We start from the raw sequence: 19,933 nt of genomic DNA on the forward strand, positions 1-19,933 counted from the left end.
CCATGGTTTCTTACATCGGGTGATGCAGATCTTCCGTTTGCCGGCTTCGGAGATGGCGCGGCATTGTGGCCATTGGAGGCGGTGGGACCGTTAGCCAAACCCTCGCTCACTCGATGATCGGGATCTAGCTCAAAACTGAACACGCTAACTGTGTCCTCCTGTTTGTGTGAAATGATGAAAATCAGATACCGGGGTACCAACCTCGGGGAAAAATTTTGCAAGGTGCAAAAAGGATTTCAAATGCATTGAAGTAAAAAAAAAAAAGAACAATTGCTTCATTTCTATGATACAGTTTAGAGTCCCAATTTATGGGAGATTTCCATGGCCCATCAATAAGGTATCACTGCTCCATCAATAGCTGGCCCATGAGGGGAAAAGATGGATGAAATGCTGCATTTTACCACAAACCACTTCCCAAGCATGGTTCTGGGAATGGATTTGTGGCGCAGATGATGTGTATTGACACTCCATTGCATTTTTCACAAAACTCATAATCTGAATCACCATTTCTGACATCTATGTGGCATTCACAGAAACAAACAAACAAATAACTTCAGCCTTATTGGTAACCAAGTATACAGAAAGGCTTCTTGAGTGTTCTACCACTAAAACTCTCTCCCTCTTTTCTCTTTCTTTCTCTCTCTCTCCCTCTCTCTCTCTCATCTCTCTCTTTCCATGTCTTTCATATTGCGCAAATATTGCTTTTAGACCCTCTCCCCCTCCCAAAAAAAAAATATATATATACACACAGTATCACTTGTAAAATGGAATGCTTTGTAATTCTCTTTGTGGACCTACAAGTTTGATGTGTGTCAGCAATAGTTTTAAAAGCACTGTTCTTTTTTTTGTCTCTCTCTTTTTTTTTTTTTTTTGGTTTGATGCAAGAATGGGTTCAAGAATATGAGAGGATATGACATAAAATTGACAACTTTGCAGTTTCCTTTTACACAAGTTTCCAGAATAAAGGATATATGTATAATCACTTTTTGAAACAGGTGATTTCAAGACAATGCATCACAGTAACACCCCTCATGTAGGTAAACTGACTTGTACTCTGAATCTATTTAAGAGAACGCTTTCCTATACTTTGAAATTCCAAGAGGAAGTACTGGGTAAGATATAACAATTTCAGTTTGAGTAAATATCAAAATTGCTCAGTTTTTCCGCCAATTCATTTATACTGCAGTTTCCTCCACTTAATGTTTACAACTTTATCAGCACAGCATGGCAAATTGGTATGTCATTACCATGCGATCTCTCAGAAATTCTTCCACAGATATCATAAAAAAAGGTAACTATCATGCCTTCCCTCTGGTCACTATCAGCATTGAACGTTTGACAGGACTAATCCAACAGATCAAATGCCTAATTGGGTACGTGATCATTTGGAAGAGAAATAAGCAGCCGTACACCTGAAATGCAGTAGATAAAAGGATGTTGCTCTACTGTACCACATACTCCTAGGAAGCACCTTCACACACAAACATATACACAACGCCATTTAAGGAACTGTATAAACATGCTACAAGTTATCTTGTAAGCTACTTTGCTAACAACTCATAGAGGTCCACACACATAGGTTTATTCACCACTGTGAAATTGTAGAAATGACCTCCGCAATACAAGCCCTCCTAAATGTCTCCTCTTGAGCTTTGTTTTCTGCATATGTTATTACTTTCTTTTTATTTCTCTTTTTTTTTTCAGGACAGGAAAGCTATACTATGTTACATAAAATTTGCCTCTTGGTAGGGAGACGAGTTGGCGTGCCTAGCGTTCATCATATCATCTTTCAGTGCCAAGGCCATTCTCTGAAAACTTTCAATTTCCTGACGGGAATTTCAGTCAAGGTTGAGTACCATTTAATATGATCTCTCCTCTTTTTGAGGCTCTGTATTTCTGTGCACCGATAGGTTACAACCTTGAATAATAATTACAAAACACAATCTGCTGTATGCAGCAGGTAATAAATGGCTCACACAGATTTTTACAAAAATGCTTGCAAATGTCAGAAACAATTACTAGTATGCAACTTCTCACTTGAAACTCCTACAAAGCATCACTTGTTTGTGGTACTAAAAGATAAAGATGAGATATCACTGGGCGGCAGCCCATGTCGGCACACACAATGTGGGCTGCCATCATGTTGATTATAATTAAAACATTAGTAACGTACAATGTGAACACGATACAGATATGCGCATTGTGCATGCATGCACACCCGCATGCACACTCAGGCGATATATTATGTATATCATGTATACATGCGAAAAACGATTTGCCACGCATGAAATGCTACAGCCAACAAGAAGAGAAAGCCCAAAACAACATACTAAAATTTTCCTGTAGTAAGAGACTCATCACGATCCATGTAAAATACACTGGATTTACTCTGCTCCCATAGTTACATGCAGGACTTATATCTTACCATCATATTTGTGGCTCAGATGGACATATAACTATATTGTTGCAAAATAAGCTTGCACATCATTCATTTATATTGGGAAGAGAGAAAGAGAAAGAGAAAAAAAAGGGAGAAGGTATGTGTCATGAGGAATGAAAAGAGACTATCTAGAATCTGAATTAAAGCCAGATGGTTTCAGTTAGCACATGATACACAGAAATTCCAGTGATCTAGAATGGGGAGTATGATATTCTAGGATGTCTGACGTTAAATAGACCATGAGGAACTATAGTAGGTTACAAGCTTGTGTATACTGGGTGCAACCATCAGGATGTCTATTATCATATAGCATCCTCTGTTTTTGCGCCTTTGGAAAATACTGGCTTACATTCTCGTCGGAATGTCCGTTTGGCGACTTGTTGCGGACATAGTTGTGCCCCTGTATCACCTGATTGTGAGAGAGAAACATGTCAGAAGTGAGCAGAGAAGGGGGCACCTTGCATTTCACACAAGAGTCTCCTTATCCCAGCCAGCCAGTAATTAGAGGCATATGTGCTGGGATGGGTTTAGCAGCATGCAAGGAAAAAGAATGAACATGGACTGATGAAATCTTATGGAGACTGGAGGAGGAGGGGTCTGGACAAAATATTGAACTCCTGGGTTGCTAATATCATTATATTTTGGCCAAAATTGCATTTGCCTGCTTAAGATATATCATTTGGAACTTAGTCCACAGATAATATGTCTGGGTGTGGTCGACCCTCCTAACTGATTAAATTCCCCTTCCATTCCACAAGCACCAGCACACGTGTGGTCTCAAACCAATGCTGCAAAATGATCTTAACATGAGAAATAGGAGCTGCAACCCTCGCTCAAAAAAAAGAAATGCAAACCAACACAAAGATGTAAATGCCAAATGTTAATGTAAAGAAATCCTTATGTTTGACATGTCCTGTGGATTAATTTGTGAATGGAATTAAATCCTGCCGCATTAAAGTAGTTAAGAACATGCAAGAAAAATGTCCTGACAGCAGTACATGAAAGTTGCCTTTTTTTCTTTAATAAAGTACTTAGATTTAAAGGAAGTCAATGTATTTCACAAAACAAAGATTGAGCTGCAGATGTATGCAAATATGTGATAACTTTTACAAACTTTTTGTTGCATTTTCCTTCCTGCTTTAGGTGTCTGTTGGCCATCATCTTTAGAATGAACACTTGTTGCTGAAACATACACAACTTTCCCATATAAAGCTCACTGAAATGATTGCATGATGTCAAATAGTTTGTGGACTGCTCTGCAAACTTCAAATGAAGGAAATTTCAGTCATTTTTAAAAACTTGTCTGTTCAATCACACGCTAGTTGAATCTGCTTTGATTGGCACTTGAAGTGATTTCTTTTGTGGTGATCCAAATGGTGACAAAACAACAAATTGAGGTTCTTTACTCACAACGTACCTTGATGGTAAGCGCAACATTGATATGAAACATTAAGGTAAGAAGTATCGTAATATATTCCAAATCATAAGCTATGCTTCTTCACAAGTGATTAATCTGCAATTTATTCACCTGCTTTATAAATTTTCACATTTTGGCCTTTGATCATGCCTATGACCAATCTGTATTCATTTGTCTTTGCTAGATAGGACAAGGTCAGAAAGCTTTCCATATGCCAGGAGAAAGAATCTTGTGTTCTCACGTCGTGAATAAAATTTAAATACAATAGGAATTTCTCTAATATTGGCAGGGCATAGTTATATTACTTTGTAACACATACCACTACATGAGAAAATTAGTTGCTGCATGAATATTTCATAAATCGTAAACTGTGAATAGAACTCTTAACTCACTTTGGTGATAAATCCTAGCTCCCTTCGTACAAATATTCACATTTAGCTCATCAAAAAGCATACTACATAAAAAACATTGTAGTAACCTTGTTTGTGAAAATATTAATCAAATATTCCCTTAATTATCAAATTTCAATGACTTTGATTTTTAAATACCAATTCATGACTTTGTCTGAACATTCAAATCATTTCTTCAACAGACCACATAAAATATATCATTTGAGAAATTGGGAGTTATTCAAATATTCTGCTCTTCTTTGATATTTCCAAACTTGCCCATGACAAAAAGGTATACAAATTTCTAACACAATCTGTTAAATTTGAGAGAATGACCTACTTCCTTCAATCAACCAGTTGATAATTCCCCCAATGAAATCATATGCAGGAAATGATTATAAAAGAAAGAAAGTATTATACATATATGGCCATTTTTACAATCAGTGGTGTAAAACACAGTGTTGGCACTAATTGGTGTATAACTTTCTTATACACTGACAGATATGCATTATTTTTTCTCATAAACTTACCACCCACAGTGTCTACCTTGGGTACCTTAATGAACTTTCCTCTCTTTTTCTTTCAGATGTGGCAGGCACTTACATGCTTGAAATCCAACACATTTGGTGTACTCATTCTGACATAGTATTTTTGTCAGAGCTAGCATATTAAATTGTTTATTCCTTTTCATTATTTTTGTTGCTGTTGTGATAGACAGGTATCCAACATTAAGAACTATTATGTTTACCAGGTTCTGCTTTGTCTTCTTTAAATACTGAAATTGTCCAAACTTTATGTTTCGGAGGTGACATTTTCCGTTAACAATTAACCCCTCTTTTGAGTTAGCTCTTGTTCACAATTATAAAATTCAACTTTGCTAATTTCCATCAAAACAGAATAGTAATCAATCTGACTTAACTTTGATCCAAAGATTAATTAATTCAAATAACTTATCATTTTTTGGTGAGCATTTATAAATTTATGTAACTTTTCCGTTAACATTTCTGTCACCTCCGAGACAACGGATTTATGTATTTAATTTTTTTATTCTTGACATCAGTTATACATTACATTTGCAAAAATGTAACATATCCCCTCACATTATCTCTGAAGGAAGGTAGTAGAAATATAGCCTGTTGTTTTCATTTCGGAGCAATTTACAATTTTCCGTTAACACTTGTCACCTCCGAAACACTTGTCACCTCCGAAACAACAAGCATATTATATTTGATAATTTCTTGAAGACAAAGCAATTTTGTTTGATTCTGCCCAATTGACAGGAATCTCTTTTGGATGGCAATAGTAATATGGCAACAGGAAGTGAGAATTTTCTAGGGATTAAAAAAAGATCCAATAAAAACTAAAAATTACTGTTTCGAAGGTGACAAAACACCGTTAACAAGATTTTTTGTTCATTTCTGTTGAAGAGAAACCATATCATGTACACCAATGGTTTCATTTATTTTAGTAACATAAGTCTCAAAGTGAAGAAATCAACTACCACACTTTCACTCTTTTTTTTTATTGCTAGACTGTACGTTTTAGGGCAAATTTACATTTTTTCACTTTTTTTAACAATGAGAATGCACAAAATACACCCTTCTGTTGTATATATAATATTGTAATCAAGATCATTTCTCCTGCTTTAGTTAAGTAAACATATAGATGCTTTCATCTTAGAAGCTTGATTTCCAACAAGCAATTTAGTTGTGAAGATTTACCAATCACAGCTTTCCATGTAGGTTGCTTTTTCTTGTGTTTCGGAGGTGACATTGTTTGTTAACACCATATTGTTATGCGATAGTGACAGGCAAGACTTCAGTTCCTTTTCACTATCTATCAACATTTTCTAATACTTTGAAAATCCTCACAACAGAAGTGACTTATTTATACATAACTCACCAGAATTCCCTTGATACCAAAGTGATACATGTGGCAGTTCATGCATGCCCTAGTCCACAATCATTAAAAAAAAAGAATGTAAAAAAAAAAATCATCAAATAATCAAACTTCACAAAAAGGCCACATGCCTATAGCTGGTGCACAACTTGTTCTTGAATTCTTAGTTGTTGTTTTTTCATGTACAATGTGGTAATCATAAACAAAAGTATGTGATTTTTTTTTTATATGACAATAATTATTAAATTTTCCAAGTTGAACCAACTGTTTATGACATTGTATTTTTTTAAGATTATTCAAGTTTGTGACAACTAAAGTGAACAGAGGAACAAGTCCCGAGGACTGGAAAGGGAAAGATAAAAAAAACAAGATTTGTAGTTCTATTTCAGTATAATTTTGATGAGGTGTTCACCTTGTTTTGTTATTATGTTTTATCTCAGAATTTGGCTTTAAATACTGGAATTTCAAGGAAAAGAAAATGGTTTCTTAAAGGACAAGTCCACTTTCATATACATGTGGATTGAGTGAATGCAACAACATTAGTATAACATATCATTGAAAGTTTGGGAGAAATTGGACAATCCATTCAAAAGTTATGGGTTTTTTAAATATCTGCGCAATCACTGCTGGATGAGACGACTACGACAGTGTATGATGTCACATGCATACAACGATATAAGGAAAATATAAGTGAATTTCACAAAACTTTACTTTTTGAAAAAAGTGCACATTTTTTTCAAATTGCTCTGATGTATTTTAGGGCAATATTATTCACCCTGCCTTCCAAAAGAGAGAAGTCATGTGTTCTTTTGTTATGCAAGAAAAGTGAAAATACAGAATGTTGAATTTTCTTGATACTTTCTCTATATCCTTGTACACATGTGACATCACAAGCTATAGAAGTCTTCTCATTCAGCTTTGACTGAGCAGAAACTTTAAAAATCTATATTGTAACTCTGGAACGGATTGCCTTACTTTCCTCAAACTCTCACTGATGGGAAAATATTGCTATATTTACTCAACCCTCATGTCTATTGAGGTGAACTTGTCCTTTTCCAGTTTCGGTCCCTTATAGGTTTATTTGAGACCAGTTTGTGTCCGGGACCTTCTGTGAAGTTGATGGGGAAAATTACTGAACAAAAACAAATTTTCCCCTCAAGTTCACAGAAAAGCATTATGCTGCTCTCTTCAGCTGGGAAACACAAACTGTTGTCTTAACCAAACTGTAAAAACCTGTTAAAGATTAGTATGAATTACAATCTCAAACAAAATATGAGCTGGTATCTATTATCATGAAAGAGAATAAACAAACAAAATAACAAGTAAGAACTGAAAGAAAGAGCTTATATTTGAAAATTAAAGCCATGAGGAAAGACATGAATGTTCACTAAATAGTTAACACCTGAGAAGTTGGGTTGTCTCTGTGTTGTGTCACCCCAAAAACAATAAAATGGTTTTTCTTATCTTATACTTCTTACTCTCAAAAGTGACTGTTAAATACAATGTATGTATGATTTGCAGGTAATTTTCAATCAATTCAAAATGATATGTAAAATATATTTTAGTAATGTCAATAGTTTAAATGAATCTGGTGTATAGAAAATTTATCCCAGATGAACCAAACACCTTTCACCAGTATTATAACATTTGTATGGTGGCTATCAAGGATGATGAAGAATTCATGAACATCCTTGAATTAATCTATTTATAAAACTATGTGCAAACAAAAACGTACACAAGTCAAATAAGAATTTTTGCTTTTGGTATTCATACCGTATGTCCCCGCCAAAAAATTACAGTGGTATCCTCCTCCGCAATGATAACTTTAAAGATAGTGAATCAATCTAAAATACAATGTGAGGGATTGAAACTACAATTGTATAACTCATTGCCCACGCCTTACAGAAAACCCTATTCAATTTGCTTCAAAGGTCAAAGAGAATTTAGGATTTTTGTGGAGCATGTGAGGAATCCCTTCCCTCCAAGTTCTGCAAGTGTTTACACATTAACATGCAGTTCCAAGAGCATCCAAGTGCTAAACTTGGAAGAATCAGACTCCTGACATCCTTTATAACAATCCACATTTCTCTGAGATCACGTAACCAAATTGACAAGGGCATTCTGCAAAATAGAGCTAAGATGTTATGATTTAAGACCCCAAAGTAGCATTTAGCTGATTTAATCATATTGGGTGCTATCAATGCAAAAGTCTTATTGCAAATTTTTTTGGGGGGACATACTATATGAATACATGAACACAATGTTAACATTGAATGTCACCTCCGAAACAAAGTTATTCTTCCCTGGTGTTGCGGAATAAAATATTCTGAGAGTAAAGAAACATTACTGAAATGATCTTACACCCTCATTTCAATTTAAGGTAGAAAATGGAATGCCATGTTTCTTCGGGTTACAATATCTAGTTTATGTCCGTTATATTCTTACTGTAAATTAATATTTCAAAACAATGTTAACATTGAATGTCACCTCCGAAACGAAGTGATTCTTCCCTGGTGTTGTGGAATAAAATGTTCTGAGAGCAAAGAAACATTACTAAAATGATCTCACACCCTCATCTCAAGTTAAGGTAGAAAATGGAATGCCATGTTTCTTAAGATTTCAATATTTAGCTTACATCCTTCGTCCAATTGGAAGGCAAACTACCGGTACCCGTGCTAATTAATGAAGTGTAAAAAAACACTTGTTCTGTGTGGTTTATCTGCTTGAAACAGGAGTTAATTTCTTGTTCTCGAGTTATGATTATTAGAAACATTAATAAAAAGAAGAAGTTTTTGTGTTATTCTCACTTATTCTCAAAAAAGTGAGTGTTAATATTAATGTCACCTCCGAAACATTCTAATATGTTAACTGTCACCTCCGAAACATCCATGTGTGAAAAATCCAAGTTTTAAAGAAATGATGGGAATTTCATTTAACCTACATAGGAAGGTAGCCCTTCTTAAAGACTTGTCATAGTAAGAGTTTGACCTGGCCTGCCCTCCAATAAATAGTTGAAATCTTAAAAATTACATGTCAATTGGTATTTTTAGCAAAAATTTATAAATCTCATGTATTTTTTTTTTTAATTCACTTTTTATTCAACCCCCAAATAGTTTTGATTCACAAACTATATATTGTTGTTAACCATATAAACTTTGCATGGTGAAGTTTGACTACAGAGTTTTGTCAATATGGTGCAATTCATGAAAGCAAAATTTTGCTTAAATTTACTTCAGGTGCCAGGGTTTTCCTTAAATTACACCAATAACCCTTCAGCTTTAAGGTCTGAAATGCTATTTTTTCAAAAATTTGAATACTTTCAAACAGGAATCAAACAGAATAATGAAAAAATATTTTGTTTGAAATTTTGACCCTCCGAGTACAAAAGTTACACCACTGATCGTAAAAAGGGCCATATGTCATCTAACCTACAAAACCAAAGAAGGAAATGCATATATACTGTATCATGCATAACTGCATTAGTTTGCTATGAGATAAGGTAAATGAACCAATGGCTATATTGGCAGAAAGAAACATCATTAGAAGAAAGAAAATAATATATGGCATAATCAAACCATTACATATCAGAACTAAGTCACCGAACACAGGTCGACATAAACTCAGCAGCAGATACATATCACTTTACTCATTTTCACATAACACATCACACACACACACACACACACACACACACACACACATACTCCTCTAATCTGAGGTCTCTTTGCAACCCACTATGTATCAGTCTTCGCATTTGACCAAACTTTGCACAGTACATGAAAATTTGATCACCAAGGGCGAGTTATATAAATGCACATTTGCCTCTTTTCATGTGTGAAGAGTGGTGTACACAGTGATTGGTACGGGGCGTCACAAATCAATTTAACAGTCAAAGGGGACTGTCAAGGAAGTATTTCTCTTCATCTTAGTAACTATGAAATACATAAATGATTCAGACAAAAAAGGAAAGCAATGCTCTTATACTTTGGTTTACCAAAATTATAAATTGACTGCAATCTCTCCCTGTATTTCAAATTGAGAAATAAAATCACTTCTTATGCTAATATGGCATTTCTATTCAGGGATACCACTTAACGTATGTCACCAAAAAAAAAAAAAAAAGAAAGAAAGAAAGAAAGAAAAAAAAAAGAGAAAACATTCATGGTAAACATTATCCTTACCCTAATTTCTAACAATTATCACTTGGGTTATGAAGATAGTGGCAGATTTGTGGAAAAGAAAGTAAACTGTTGCGGCGTAGTTTAACACGTCAATATGCCACTGACTTGTGTCTTCCTAGTATCTAATATATAAAGCTCTTTTTTTGTATGCCCAAGACTGCTTGCACGAAGAGAAAAATAAAAAGTTATGTTATGCTATTATGACACATTAGATCATTCTGCAAGCACACCAATCAAACAGATGTGGAAGTTATCTCTTTTGTTTGATCACATCACACTGAATTGAGTCACTGAAAGTTAAATGTGGATTCGGAAAGAAGGGATATGAGGTATATACGTGTACACTCCTGCTGAAATAATGTATCATTTGTAATATTTTTACAATCACTACTGTAGAAAAATTCCACCTATTAAAAGACATATTAGAAATCATCCTAGAATACGGCTGCCACAAGTGGTTGGTTCAAAGCTACAAATAAAAGGCAAGGTTGTTTAACTGTACCCAGCCAAAACCAAATTTGCTAATCTTTTATGGAACCAAACTTGAATTAGCTGTTGCTCAAGAGCACTATATCATAGGTAAACATAATTGTTTCCTAAAGTGATCAAATTTTTAATTCCCAGAAACATTATAAGGAGTTGGAATGGGAAATTTTCAACACTCAACACACTTGAGAGGAATTTTTGAACTCATCACGACAGTTCTTGCTGTTTCAATGCATGGTAGTTCTGCATCAAAGTTACAGAAGTCAACAATTTTTAGAGTAATTGTACGGGCAAAAAAGTGAGTTTTTATCAATCCTATTGAAATACTGGATGAAAAATCTTGGGGAAAATATTTGGAGATGACACTCTAACCCCTTCCTATCCACATAAAACATCCACTGCTTGTCAATCTGTTGATTAATTGTGCACAAATCTCAAACGTCTATTTCTCAAAACACTCTCCGTCAACGCCAGGATGGTGCTACATCTGGAAAGCTTCATACATGTGAAGGTTAGCTAGTTTGTCAAAACTGTTCCTTAACTTTTCCTTTTTTTATACCAAACTGTACTGTGAGTCATTAGGGCTTGCTGAATACGAGGAAAAACAATTCTAGTAATCACTGGTATCTGAAACCACCACTGCACCAAATAAGAGCATGAAAATTCAATCAGCTGTTTGTGGACAGTGCAAGTGTTTTTATAAAAGTCACTTTCAAACATATTATATGCAGCATGGCTAAAAAGCAAATTGGAAAAAATCTTTCATCAATTCTCTTTATGTCAACCCCGCCTGTTTGCAGGGTACCATTTTCTGTGCAATTCTCACCTTGTTGAGCATCTGCACCCTTGTCTTCAGCTTCTGGCCTGTTGAGTTGGCAACCGCCGAGACTGAGCGGTAGAAGGCCTGAAAGTCCTGCTGCTCAGGTGGCTTCTCTGCCCACTCCCTGCATATTTCCTGGGATATAGAAATATGTAGAGAGAAAGAGATAGTGAGAGATGATGCAAATCAAGAGTGAAGCCAAGTAGACACACCCTAGTCTTCGCTTCTAACTTGACCGACAATGGAGTTTGTAATCTTTTCATAATTCATTTCATGGCCAAGTTTCAAAATAGAGAGTTTGAACATGTTATATAAGATCTGAATTAAAAAATGTCACAAGCATCATGCCATTAGAAACAATACTACTCTCTGTCTATGTTCTTCAAATTACTGTCAAATCTATCTGTACATTGTTCTGGGCATTTATGCTACAAACCAATTCTTGATAGATTGTGTAAACCATACAAAGAGCCAGCAACTTCATCTGAAAAAAGAATGTACTCTCATATGCACACAAGTAAAATCCAATTCATTAAAGTCTACTTCTTTTTCAAACCTCATGTTACAAAAAGCAAGCACAGTGATTGCAAATACTGTAAAACGAGGAATGTTTGCATGCATTTTAACTTCACAAATTTCATGAGCCAAGATTCACAAAATTAAAATGCACATGAACATTCTTGTCTACACTATATGCATGCAATGTCAGTGACAATTTGCGAAAATTTCATGCCCCGAAAAAGGCCCTCAGCTCCAATTCGCGAAAATTTCATGCCGCAAATATATCACGTTTTACAGTAGCTTGAAACACAATAGTCTAAAGAGCAAATGATCAGCCTGCAGGGTGGGAGGGCATGGTCCAAGACTTTCATTTAGGCAAGATTAAGACACATTTTTCTTCATCAGATTTTACAGATTTCTTCCCTACCTGTAGTCTCCTCTCCTTCTTCTCCAGCCTTTCTTGCTTCTTCTTCATGAGGACCAGTTCACTCTTGAGCTGGGTCAGCTCATCTTTCTCCGTCATGGACATGGAGCGATTCAGCCCACTGCCTTCCATGTTCTTCATCTGTCTCAGCTCCTGTGAGGGGTCAAAGTGCATTGATGTGACCCGAGGTCAGGGGTGGGTATCTAAAATCATGTCACATTTCTTGACCAGCAAATCACAATAGGGACTTTTCCATTGGATGAACAAGAACGATGTGACGCCGACTGTAGGCGTATGTCAAGGCGTCACCTCCCAACGTCAACCCGCTGCTGAAAAACATTTCGATTTAGGGCGTCAATGTCCTAGATGTTGTCCCATCAAAGTCTCATAATGCGAATTTATAACTGCTCTCTTTGCACTTATCTGATCTATTTTCATAGTTTGGTGCTTGCATGCTTTGCACAAATCTGCTACTATGAGATTTAAAGATCTCCACAAAACTGTGAGAAAGGTCAAAATTTAGTATGGAAACACCCGAATGACTTGGATATAACAGAGAACTACGAAAGGGAGAATCAAGAAACAATACATGTATGTGCCACCACTGATATAATGTCTATGATGGTTTCATCAACTTTTGTTTAGTGCAATTAGCTAGAAAATTATTTTGATTCAGTTTCATTCTTGTGCAATCTCCTACATACCAAGTGATTGCCATTATAATGTTCTTGCCATCAAGACAAGATATGATAAAGAGAGGCCTTTGACTTTTCTTTGAAAACTTTTAGGGTATTAATAGGTTCAGATGTTAATTCTTACCTTGGTGGTGAGTTTGGTCATCTTAGGATCAGGATCAGAGTCCACTTGGAGGCCGTAGATTTGGAAGGAGATACTCTGGCTCTCAAAGAAGTCCAGGTGCTCCTGCTGGACGGATGGGATGGACACCACGCGGCTGTGTGACCACTGGGGTGACAGGGTGTCCTTGATGGTTGGCGTTACTGTGTACTCTTCCTCATTCATAAACTTGTACTTCACGTACAGACCACGAGAGAAGCGTGACTTGTTGATCTCTCCACTACGTATCAGCACCTGACAATTTAGAATTTATTAAAAATGCAACAAGTTGAAAAAAACATTGCAGTACCTCAAACTGACTTATGTGCCCACAGGTATTACTTAGTCAAACATGGCTCCAATACAAGTGCACCTGTTTACAAGTAGGCCTCAAACTGAAAGGATTGTGCTTAACTTTTTAAGGTCTTGAATGACCCCCCCCCCCAAAAAAAAAAAAAACAACAACAACAACAACAAAACAAAACAAAACAAAACACAAAACAAAACAAAACAAACACAAACAAACAAACAAACAAACAAAAAACAACATTATTATAAGTATGTGTACATCCTTGTTTTGATATGTTATTGCACATCACTTTTCATCAAACTCAATTTAGCTGCTCAAGGGCATAGCACATTGGATTTTCCTCAATGAACATCACACCTTGCAATTTCTTATTATTTGATTCCTCATCAGTTCAATATTTAAGTCTGATTTGCCAGAAAATATCACTGATTTCTTAATACTGTTTCACACTGTTCAGGTCAGCTTCTAAGTTTTGCTTGATGGTTGATGCTGCCACTCACCCTGAAGCGGTATGGCTTGCCAAGCAGCTCTGTGGGGTCTTCCACGAAGGCATCCTCATCTTGGAGGGGTTTCCCAGCCTGGTTACAAGGGGCAACATTCAGGAGCAGGTATCCCTGTTCATTGCCCTATGGAGTCAACAAAAACAAAAAGGTGCTAATTATACTTGTGTAATAGTCGTAAGTGCTTAACATTAAGAGTTCACCTGCTATCAAGGCTTTTAAGGTTTCTCAACTTACATGAGATATGATATGACAAAGCCTTGGAACTAGTCTCACTAATGATTCAAGTCTCAACCCAAAGAAAAATTCCAAACCACTTTTAAATGTGTGGATATAGATCAGAATATCATTGCACAATTACTAGAGGAGCTACTCACAACTATCGTACTAACAGCAGAATACAATCTTCTCTGAAAAATCCTTTTTCCCGAAATGCCTTGCCAACAGAAATCACCACTAAGGAAGTAAAATGGAGAACATAGAATTAGCCATTAAAATTAGGGGCACTACAATGATACAACACTCTTGGACCTACCTTGAAGTCTGTTATCGTGACTTTGTCGTCAAAATCTAGGGCGTAGGCGAGACTCTGGAGGAAGACGTTGGCAGTTCCAATCGTGATGTCCTCAGGCGGCTCCCAGAACGGGTCTTCCTCCTTCGGCAATGTCAGGACATCGTCGTCGCCATCGAGGTAGCGCTGGTAGTGATCCTACACAAAGGAAATTGATAATTGTAAATAGTGAGATACTCAAAACCGCTTGGTGTCAGTAAGCAATGTATGTACTACATATGACTGCTTCGAACATTTATTGTGATTAATCCTGCACATGTAGTGATGAGATAGTGTTTCAGCAATGCAATCACACTACATGAAGAGCAGAATTCAATACATTTGCTTTGCATCTGGATATCAGAGCATGCTACACACTGTACCGGTACTGACCCTAAGTTGTTTTGTTCCTTCTTCTGAAAGTTTGTGAACTGTCACTTTGTATAAAATTAAGTTTGTACAAACAATATAATGAAGATCAATATTCATTCATATAAAATCGAAAAGTACTGGTTACATTCGATCAGATGTCTTCAAAAAAACAAACAAACAAAATGAATAAGACCTTGTCTACAGAAATAAAAGCCAAGAGTATCATCAAGATTAATTCATATACCCAACTGGCTTTCACACACACACACACACACACACACACACACAAAATGATTTCTAAGAGGTCAGCCATTTGAAAAACCATGAAAATTATGTAAGAACTGATTTTTTTTTTTTCCTGAAGAGATACATTCAAGTCTGAAAAGAAGTCACAAATTCTCTGAAAATAGAAAATCAACATGACTGTGTGCAAAACAATTTCTCTTTCAAGAATGACATATACAATTCAAAGGAGTAGTTATTATATCTTTTTTGGATTAGAATGAAAAATGCTGTCCTTACCTGAATAACATATCTGCGGTTGATGAACTTGCCTCTCTCCCACATCCATTCATTGCCATTTAGTAGACTCGTCATCTTGACAACCACTCTATTCATGGTGATAAAAAAAGACAAAGAAAATATTATGGAGCTGTTTACATCCATCTGATAACTGACAGAAACTAAAATTGAAAGTCTACATGAAAACAAAAACAAAATACAGAAAACAGAAACAAGGGAAACAAACTCTAGGTACAGTACGAAAATTACAAGATCATACAATTCAGTGGTACACACTACAGGAGAGCAACACTACAGCTAGCGGCTAAGAAATAAAATGAGGAAAGTCCAAAACAATGGGAGGTTCTAGATAATGGGCTTAAAATGAAGATGACAGAGGACTGGTAAAGATAACAAAGAACCAAAGTGAGACTACGGAGGAGGATGAAGCAAAACAGAAAGAGACAGAGAAGATACAAATGTACACAACTTGAGATCTTGAAGAATTGAGTAAAGAGCTAGAAATTGTCAAGAAAAAGCTCTTACTGCTCACAGCTACCAATGAGAACTTTTCTTTTTTTTTCTTTTTTCTTTTTTTTTTTTTTGGGGGGGGGGCAATCTTGGTAAATTGAGTTATCAAGATAACCACACCAGAGGTATGGAATGAGAAAGAATCTTTACAAATCGGCCTTATACTGTTGACATGAAAAGATACTACAAGTTTATAAGGATAAGAATAAATAAAAAGTCTTGTTAGTCTTGCTTCCAGGACTTACTTTGTTTCCTTGTTGGAACCCTCCTGTGCAGCCCCACTGATGAGTACAATCTCAAAGTTCTTGTGTTTGTTCAGCTCTTCACTCACAGCGTTCACCTCATTGATCATCGGCAGCATCTCTAGGATCTGGTCTTGCGCCCTCTGCTGGTCTGTATGGGGAAGCAATTTTGAGAGAATGAACACTTTGGTCTATTCATTGACCCAGTTCCTGCTGCGATTTTAAAATCTCCATAACTTTGCACATGACCCAACAAGCTTTCATTGGGCATGGGTTACAACGAAAACAATGACCAACATTGCAGAATTTTTTGGTGACAACAGCTGGAGAATAATAATTTGACTCTCATTGTGCTTTTTTGACAGCAAACGGCGTGTCTGCTGGTTGTTTTGCCAAGCAGTTAATACAACTTGAACTGTCCCGGAAGTGTTAATATGAGTTATAGAATATTCACTGTTATATTGTAGTGCAGTACCAGTAGGCCTTTTTGAGGAACTGTAACACTGATAAACATTAGTGAGCATGTCTACCACATATCTTGTCTAAATTTTGAGAGTAATATAATATTACTTAACCTTAGCATGGGAACATGCAGACAGAGTGTATAATACCTAAAATTTGCATTACACAGGGCTCGACACTAACGGTGGCCCGGTGGCCAGGGGCCACCAAAAATGAAAGTTGGGCCACCAAATTTTAAAAAAGGGCAAATTTGGTCGCCCGCCTCGGGCCACCAAATTTTTTTGAAAAGTGTCATTTATTTGTGTTAAGATGTTGCAACCCATGTGCTTGTCAATGAATATTTATACTTAGTCTTATCATTCAGCAGTTAAATTTGTTTAAAGGATGGATGAAAAGGACTGAATGAGTGCCTGAGAGTGAGTGTTGCGGGTTTGGTGAGGTTTATTTATGAGTAGATATGTCCAGCTTCCAATTCTTACTATGATAAAACTTAAATATTTTACTCATCAAAAAAAAAGCAGGAATTTTGATGGTTTTCTTTTTTTTTTTGGGGGGGGGGGGGCGCCACCAAATTTTTCTCTCGGGCCACCAAAAATTTGAAATTGATGATTTTGGTGGCCCCATCGGGCCACCAAATAAAAAAGTTAGTGTGGAGCCCTGCATTACATCATGTATACATAAGTCTTGATTGATATGTTGACATTTGGGACGTGTATATGTGTGTATCTTGTATCTATCATTACCGATGACAACTACCCCCCTGAAATGAAAATGGCATCTTATAGCCTTAGTCTCAAGAGGGTTGAAGTCTATGTATACCAATGTATAGCATGAACAAGTCTCACTACCTGAAGGAAAAATATCATAAGCAGGGAATTTGAAGAGTGGGTTACTCTTTCTCAGTGTATTTACACAATTCTATCTGAAGAGCCATGTTATCTGGACTGGACAAATTTGTGTAGGAACAGAGTTGATAACCTAGGACCACTCTACCTTTTGTCAGACCACTCGCATTAGTGTTGAAGCCCTTTGCCTGGGCCAGTTCCTTCTGGGCAAAGTCCCAGTCCACAGTGGCTGGGGTGCCCTCTGAGGTCTCTGGCTTCAGGGGGTTGTAGAAGATGTAAAGATGGTTGGAACCTACATAAGGAGAGAACAGAAGAAGAAGAATGTCACATACACTAATATCATCACAGCAGATATACATGATTGACAAACAATGTACTTTGACTTAAAGAAAAATCCTCCCACTTAAATACTACTGGTGGCTTACACGAGCCATACTAACACCATCCACCCATCTATCTATAGATCTACTTATCTATCAATATATCCACCCATCTATTTATCTTTCTATCAAACCTATCTATTAATTACTTTACATGCCCATCTATCTTTGTAGCCATCATTGGGTGTCAATATCTGAAAGATTTAAAGACCTATGTGTTTACTCCAAAGCATATCTTTCAAAAGACTACTAAGCACACAATATCATGTGTTAGTTGCATATTGAGATTTGAATTTGAACTACTGAAAGCATCATTCAAATATGCCAAGATGCTCAAGGACAATGTGAGGGAGGCCCATCAGGTATAGATCTAGCTTTGAAGAGTATTTCAAGAATTCTGCAACTGGAACAAGCAATTTTCATTGTATATGATCAACAATGAGCTCAAATAAAAGTCTACCTACTGAAAAGAAAAAAAATATAAATGGAAAATTATCAAAGAAAGATAAACCACCAAATGTAAGAAATTTGGCACCTCAGGCTTGGTTGATGAAAAGACATAAAATTGCCTTGCCTAATTTGCATGTTTCTGTGTTTAATGTTACTGGCTTGTGAGGGCAGATGTGACACTACAATCTCATAACTTGATAATTTCTTGGTTCACTCTGATAAACTTTTCTCATCCTGTCTTGACTTTATACTCTCTTCTACATACTCATGGAGTGGAGTTCCCTCCAAAGCTGGAGAGCGTAAGGGAGTAAGTCTCTTATAAGTTTAAGGTAGGTATTTACCAAACATGACCCTGTCCAGGTGGGCCAAGCCTCTCTCGCCGACCAGCGGGACCCCGTTGATCTTGACCTTTGCACCCGGAGATGCCGGCTTGATGGTCAGCTCGCCGTTCTCATTCTTCACCAGGGCATGCTGCTTCTGAATACTGTTGAGGAAAAAGGAAAAGAGACTTTAACAGTGATGACTGCCTTACCACTTAATAACAGGGCCCTGTTGCATAAAAAGATGCAATCAAACTTAAGTTACATATCAGCTAATCAGAATTGAGTATTTAGAGACTTATATGTTTGATTTTGTGAATTACGTTTGATTTCAACTTTTATGTAACAGGGCCCTGATGCTTGAGAGAATTCGGGGGGGGGGGGGGGGGGAGAGAAACATACACAAAGAAGGCAGATGGGATGTAATGTGGGCAAGAGAGGAGAAGCTAATAGGCAATAAATTTCATGTTAAGATTGGATATGACCTTTACATCCTTCCTCACACATGAGGTAGGGAGGTAAGAAAGTCCTTGCTTCAAGCTCTATTGACATTGCACAGAAACAACTGAGATGACAGGCATAACAGGAGCAGGCAACTCGGCTGCTAACATCACTGTGGTTACCTGAGACCGCTGAGAGGAATCGTCGGGGCGGGGTTGGCATCCTTGCGGCCAATGGTGATCTCGCTGGCACTGAGGAAGTGGTTGATGACCCCACTGAGGACGTTGTCCTCGTTGAGATTGGCAAAGTGAGGCTCCTTATTCTTGCGGGATTCCTGCATAGCACGAGTCTGGTCTTCAGCTGCCTGCTCTTCTCTCTGCACTTTGAGCTAATGTCAAATGGGGAATGAAAATTACACAGAAAGGTGAACTTGAGCATTTGAAACATACATTCAATGCAGGCCATGATTTTGAATGGCGGCCCTATATTTGACAACAGATATGTTATGGAGGTACACATTTTCTGACAGCATATTGATAGATAGTGAGAGAGATAAGATGAAGAACAAGGGATTTCTATACTTGATTGAAGACAAAAATGTATGACTTCTACAATAGGGAGATTGGGGAAAATGGAAG

The 19,933-nt window shown here is 36.8% G+C and overlaps 1 protein-coding gene across 1 annotated transcript in view; it reads right to left on the minus strand.

The window, feature by feature from the left end:
• Positions 1 to 19,933, minus strand: part of LOC139711833 (kinesin-like protein KIF28P) — a 54,300-nt gene that overhangs the window by 8,439 nt on the left and 25,928 nt on the right. Inside the window, exons 14-25 of the mRNA XM_071623683.1 lie at positions 19,478 to 19,683; positions 18,876 to 19,018; positions 17,853 to 17,996; positions 16,401 to 16,548; positions 15,646 to 15,733; positions 14,737 to 14,910; positions 14,202 to 14,327; positions 13,377 to 13,646; positions 12,561 to 12,710; positions 11,639 to 11,767; positions 2,790 to 2,849; positions 15 to 158 (exon numbers count right to left, since the gene is read on the minus strand). Of these exons, the coding sequence (XP_071479784.1) occupies positions 15 to 158; positions 2,790 to 2,849; positions 11,639 to 11,767; positions 12,561 to 12,710; positions 13,377 to 13,646; positions 14,202 to 14,327; positions 14,737 to 14,910; positions 15,646 to 15,733; positions 16,401 to 16,548; positions 17,853 to 17,996; positions 18,876 to 19,018; positions 19,478 to 19,683 (1,782 nt within the window). The remainder of the gene's footprint in view (positions 1 to 14; positions 159 to 2,789; positions 2,850 to 11,638; positions 11,768 to 12,560; positions 12,711 to 13,376; positions 13,647 to 14,201; positions 14,328 to 14,736; positions 14,911 to 15,645; positions 15,734 to 16,400; positions 16,549 to 17,852; positions 17,997 to 18,875; positions 19,019 to 19,477; positions 19,684 to 19,933) is intronic.

The sequence above is a fragment of the Diadema antillarum genome, unplaced genomic scaffold, assembly GCF_040938485.1.
Source record: "Diadema antillarum isolate AM-2024a unplaced genomic scaffold, OU_Dant_1.0 seq00001710_RagTag, whole genome shotgun sequence".
NCBI classification, from domain to species: Eukaryota; Metazoa; Echinodermata; class Echinoidea; order Diadematoida; family Diadematidae; genus Diadema; species Diadema antillarum.